General features: G+C 38.3%; 1 protein-coding gene across 1 annotated transcript; it reads right to left on the bottom strand.

The window, feature by feature from the left end:
* Positions 1-417: 417 nt before the first annotated feature.
* LOC133069368 (high mobility group protein B1) lies at positions 418-1,624 on the bottom strand. The gene has a single exon (XM_061160873.1). The coding sequence runs from the start codon at positions 1,533-1,535 to the stop codon at positions 888-890; it is 648 nt and encodes a 215-aa protein (XP_061016856.1). The 5' UTR covers positions 1,536-1,624; the 3' UTR covers positions 418-887.
* Between the last annotated feature and the right edge of the window lie 4,809 nt (positions 1,625-6,433).

Here is a 6,433-nt window from a genome sequence, read left to right as displayed (position 1 = left end):
TGCAAATATAACTGCCATTACATGGTAATGGGAGTTAAAGAGTGTAGAGTCCTCATGTAAAGATTAGAACATACTTTTCTATTAGTCCTTCAAGGACAGACTTTCAAAATGTTTGATTCTAATAATCCCGTGCTGTGAGTAGATTGGTTACTCTTCACTTGGTAAATGTAACTGGGCTATGTGAAATCCGCTATCAACTGGTCAAGATTTAAGTTTCAGTTATGGATGAAAACTGTCTCAATTCAACTTTTATTACCCTCATCATGGGTATGCAGGGTGCACAGACAAAAGCTTTTTATTATCAGCTAACTATATGAAAGATAAACAGTGTAATAATTCGTGTGATCCAAAATGGGCAAAAGCAAAAGACTAGCTTCCCCTTAAGAAAAATTTTCAGACCTATGAAAAGGACAACAATACTAATAAAAAAAATTGTATTTACTTAGAAGCATTCAGAATGTCAACAAAACAGCTGCAACTTTTTTTCTTTTTCTTTTGCAATTACAGAGTGGTATTCAGTTAACAGAACAACAATTATTCGTATAAGCTGCATCAGAGACAACTGAAGATGAAAAAACTACCATCCCCATATATAACTAATTTGTGCTGTGCACCAACAAGAACCTGCTTTAAATTTCCATGCCAATTTACAACCCCCATACTGTACCAGGCAAGGTTAGTGGCTATTGAAAATACCACCAGGACAGGGCTATCTAAAGACACATTCGGTAGTGTGTTAACTATACAAAAAAAGACACTGTACAGTTTAAAAACAAATCTTACACAGCCTTACATTTCAATTTTTTTTCTTTAAAAGGAGTGAGTTGTGTACAGGGGGGTTAAATGCTTTATAGACAAGAAAAAAAAAAAACTGCGCTAGAACCAACTTATTCATCATCATCATCTTCTTCCTCCTCCTCATCCTCTTCATCTTCTTCCTCCTCCTCATCCTCTTCATCTTCCTCATCTTCCTCCTCTTCCTTCTTTTTCTTGCTTTTTTCGGCCTTAACAACTCCCTTTTTTGCTGCATCAGGCTTCCCTTTAGCTCGGTATGCAGCAATATCCTTTTCATACTTTTCCTTCAGCTTAGCAGCCTTCTTCTCATAAGGCTGCTTGTCATCCGCAGCAGTGTTATTCCACATCTCTCCCAGTTTCTTTGCAACATCACCAATGGACAGGCCAGGATGTTCGCCTTTGATTTTTGGACGATACTCAGAACAAAACAAGAAAAAGGCCGAAGGAGGCCTCTTGGGTGCATTGGGATCCTTGAACTTCTTTTTTGTTTCCCCTTTAGGAGGGATATAAGTTTTCATTTCTCTTTCATAACGGGCCTTGTCCGCCTTTGCCATGTCTTCAAATTTTCCTTTCTCTTTAGCAGACATGGTCTTCCACCTCTCTGAGCACTTCTTAGAAAACTCTGAGAAGTTGACTGAAGCATCCGGGTGCTTCTTCTTGTGCTCCTCCCGGCAAGTTTGCACAAAGAATGCATATGATGACATTTTGCCTCTCGGCTTCTTAGGATCTCCTTTGCCCATGTTTAATTATTTATCCTCCGCGAGGCACAGAGTCGCCCAGTGCCCGTCCGGCTCTCACTTGCCCCGGCGCTGTCTCTATGGAGCTCAATGTACTCCCTTTGTTGAATCTTCATAAAGATAATCTTTACATCTTTTCTGGTTCAGACAACTTTAGACCCTATTTCCTGATACCCTGCCATATTAGATAAGGATTTTGGCACATCTGCCCTTCTGTTTTTTCTTCTTCTTCTTTAGCTTCGTTAAGTTTCAGTGTTTGGATTTCACTGATACTCTTTGTATTGACCAATGTTAACCCTTACATGAAACTTCTTTTACCTGTGCTTGCTAGGGTGAGTCTCTATTCTTCAGGATCTGAAGAGTTCAAATGGAAATGCTTTGGATCATATTAATATTACGTATATAATTAAATATATTTTCTTATGTACTCTGAAGTTATCCAGAGCATTTCCCTATATCTTTATGTTATAAATTATTACCCTTCATGACTGAAGACTATTCTAATATATTAGAAACACTCTGAAGTCTTGACTTTGGTATTTAGCCAAACATGCTATTCACCTTTGGTTCAGGTTTATTCTCTGAAGCCCTGATAGGTGTATGTCTGTATCAGTATCATTTCTGTATCATTTCTGATGTCTGTGAGCTTGAGTGTGAGTAGAGATTGTGCAATCACTTATTTACCATCATAAAATATCAAGCGTAACAGTATCCGTAAAATGAACACATCATATTTTTCAGATTTGTTATTAATGTTGAAATACTGAGATATTGAAACATTCAAATAAAGGTAATTTTTAGTTTAGATGTAACTTGGAGTAAAAAATGTCTTTATGCATTTTACTCAAATCCCTCAGTCAAATGAAGTGTAAACATATATTTTTACAAGAGTAAAATACTTGAAAAACTAACGTGACTGTGAGAACTATAATTTTATATATAAAAACACTCCTAAGAAATTTCAAATGGTGAAAGAATGTCAGTATTATAATAATAGGATATATTAGCTGAATTCCTTTAGAGAAAACTATATGCCTTCAGAAGCTACAAGTACTTATAACATTAAATAAAATACAAGGTGGAGAAATACAGAATATATGTCAGAATTCCAGTTTTTATAGAATTATTTGGTATTCTAAGATTAGTACTATTCAACAAAATAGCCTATAGGAACTGTATTTAGCTTTTTAATTTATTTTTTTAATTGGCGCATAATTGCTTTACAATGCTGTTCTGGTCTCCGCTGTTTAACATTTAGTATTTAGTTGTTTAATTCCATTTAGGTCATGAGTTTCTCAAGTAAAGATTCTATTTGGAAATTGCTCACATTTTATGAGGATGAATAAAAAGCAGAATGTCAATTTTATTGCCTTGAAATGTCAGGAAGAGAAAAACTTCAAATCATAAAAAACAGAATTCATCATAAACCATCTTCAATCCAATACTTATAATCCACTGTTCTACATACTCTCTCTATATTAGCTCACTTAGTTCTCTCACTGATGCTATGAAGTATGGGTATTATTAGCCCATTCTACAGATGAAGAAACTAAAGCTCTGAGAGATTAACTCATTTATCCAGGGTCACACAGCTAGGAATTGGTAAAGCAGAACTCAAGCAATTTGACTTGAATTCATACTCTTAACCAAAGTGTCATTTCTTAAATGAGAGATACCTGAAAATTGCTTAGATGGGGTTTCTGGCACACAGTAAGCATCCCATAGAAGTTAACTCTTACCATCAGTTGCTGGGATGGGATGGGAAATACTGGAGCGAGAGAGAGGGAAGGGCCAATGGGATATTCGCCCTTTACTGTCTCAGCCTCTAGAAGAAGGTACCTGGTCCCAGGGATCCAAGATGCCAACTTCAGCCAGGAGGGTCCCAGATAACGAACTCCTATATTACAAGACTCAGGCCTGGCTCTAGGGCCCCTGGAGTTCAAGGACCTTCTGCAATGCACAGGCTGTTGTGGCTGGGCTCCTTCACCAGTTTCTCACTTTGTAAGGGTGACCATGCAGATGGCTGCAAGAGTTTCTTTAACACTGAATGCATTACTTTCTGGCTTTGTTGGGAAGGATTGCAGCTGAATGAAAATTTCAGTGGAGGGGCACGTTAGCATTGGCCTTGGGGATTGTCATAGACTTTGCTCTAACCCTAGATGAAGATAGGGTTACTTCCGGTGAATACTTGTAAGCATTCTGCAGAGAAAGCTTTAAAATACAAAGCTATCTTCTTTAAAACAAAGGTTTAGAAACCTAAGGGTTTTTCTAGGATTGGCATTGAATGCATAGGCACAAATGAAATTCTTTCCTAAAGGCAATCCGTGCCAGCTTACTGCAATTAACAAAGAAGTACAAACTCCAAGCTACAGAGAAGCTACTGAGTAGGAATATCAGGCCCAGATGTTAAAGATTCAGAGAAAAGTCAAGCAGTGCTAATAGCGGTTGTGGAAACTGAGACAGCAGTTTTACTTGTGCCTAAGTGTTCACAATTTATTATTAACTAGTTTCTCTGTCATGCAACCTTTAAAATGTGTGCAAATCTTAGTTATTCATGAATGGTTAACATTAATGTTCTGTTAGTTTAATAGGGATGTGCGTTGTTTATTTTTAAAGCTCAGTTAATGTGTCTTTCTTTTGGCTGGGCCTGAGGAGAGCCTGGCTGATTGAGTCACATGATCTCAACCTTGGGCATCACTGTGTAGCTGAGGCTACCAGAGTTCTAGACAGACAGACTAGTTGAAAATACACTACTTCTAGAATCCCAAGAATACCAGCCATACAAGCTCAACCTTACAACATGGTGCTGTGTATCAGCAAATTCAGTTTTATGTCCTTCTCCTGACTCCTAGGGTTCAATGGGTCCCACAGCTACCCTGGCCCTTCTTACTGCTCCTCCTCATTTGAGGGGCTCTTGGATCCCAGACCTAGCATTCATCTATATTCCTATCACCATGTCCCCTCTTGTGTGTTCTTTCTCGGGACTCTGCAGGATGACTAGCTTATTTTGCTAGTTTTGAAGATGTGGGAAGATTTAGATGTTCTTCTTAGTCTAAGAAGTGTACAAAGCAGTGTTAAGACACATCTAGTCTGAGTCCAGAGAAGTTAGCAACAGCCCTGTAGGGGAGTACAGTGAGCATCTGTTGTATTTTGGGGTCTGTTTTAGTCATTAACTTCGGGACATATTTATATAATACTTTTATTATTTTCTAAGATTCTTTTTTGAGGTGGACCATTTTTAAAGTCTTTATTGAATTTGTTATACTGTTGCTTCTGTTTTGTTTTGGTTTTTGGGCTGCAAGGCATAGGGGATCTTAGCACCTTCACCAGGAATTGAACCTCTGCCCTCTGCATTGGAAGGTGAAGCCTTACCACTGGGCTGCCAGGGAAGTCCTCTATAATACTTAAAAAATTTAGAATCATCAATAGTTCTGAACATATAATGCAAAATTAATCTGAAATTACATTATATAAAGGAATAATTTACATACATTTGAAAATTGCTCTCGTGATATATTGGGTTGCATTACTATTGTGGCTGGCAGCCTCCAACATGGCCCCCAAGGATCCCAGCCTCCTGGTTTCCACACCCTGCATCGTCTCCTCCCACAACGAGGGACGGTCTGTGGGCCCAGCAGCATCCAGCATAGTAGTGGTATGTCGCTTTTGACATTGGGTTATAAAAGCTCACAGTTTCTGCTTTGGGCACTCTCTTACTCCTTTGCTCATATTCTCTCTGTCTTTCTGTCTCTGTCTCTCTTTCTCTCAGTCTCTCTTGAATCACTACTTTGGGGGAAGTCAGCCTCCTTGTCATGAAGAAACTCAGGCAGCCAATGGAAGCAAGCCCATGGTGAGGAACTGAGGCCTGAGGACCAACACCTGGACTGTGAATTTGTAAGAACCTGAGTCAGAACCATCCAGATAAAGCACACCTGGATTCCTGAGCCTCAAGAAACCATGAGGCGAAATCATACATATTGGTTAAGTTTTGGAGCATGTAACTGGTTAAATCGGGTTTGCCCCAAATCATGCCCACTTGGAACCTCAGAGTGTGACCTTATTTGAAAATAGGCCCTTTGCAAATATAGTTAGTTAAGATGAGGTCATACCAGGATAGGATGAATTGTTAAGCCAGTGACTGGTGTTTTTATAAGCAGAGGAGAGGATATACAGAGACGCAAGCAAGAAGGCCATGTGATGATGGAGGCAGTGTAGTCACTCTGTTGGATAATGAGTTTCTAAGCGGGATCGGTGGGGGAGTGAGGATGATGCTGAAAAGGCAGGGTTAGAGCCCCGAATGACCAGTTGAAGAACTTTGAATTTATTTAGTAGCTAGTGGGGCATCAGTGGATGATATTTAGAGCAGAGAAATGAGACATTATCCTTTCCATGGATAGTTTCATTTTAAGAGAAAACCTAATGCTTTAAAAAGATTTATACTCTTACATAACAGGAATTTAAGGTCACAGAGCAGGTTAGTGAAGATATTTGTGAAAGAGCTTTCAACAGTCTCAAATTACACCGTGTAGGTCCACTGCTCTCTTATGACTAGCCATTTTCCTATAATAATCTGAGGTTAAATTCAGTCATTTTTCAAAAACCCATTTGCAACTTTTGGGATGCTGAAATAGAAATTATTAAGGCTCAAAGGGAGAAAAAGGAAAGAAAAACAAAGAAAGTGAAAAAAGACTTTTTTCCTCTTCAAATCTCCTTTATCTTTTGGAAAAAAATTTAAAATGATGAATAAAATATTTAAGATAAATTTTTGATAATAATGATAAAACTATCAGATGATTTAAAAGAGAAACATCTGAGGAAGCAGAAATTGTATGAATAGCACAGAAACTAAGACCAATTATGCATACTCTGATTGGAGCCTAGGGTAAGTGGAATAAATTAGA

The sequence above is a fragment of the Dama dama genome, chromosome 14 (genome assembly GCF_033118175.1).
Source record: "Dama dama isolate Ldn47 chromosome 14, ASM3311817v1, whole genome shotgun sequence".
NCBI lineage: Eukaryota > Metazoa > Chordata > Mammalia > Artiodactyla > Cervidae > Dama > Dama dama.
The sequence above is the reverse complement of the archived record's forward strand: the minus strand, read 5'-3'. Positions and strand labels throughout refer to the sequence as shown.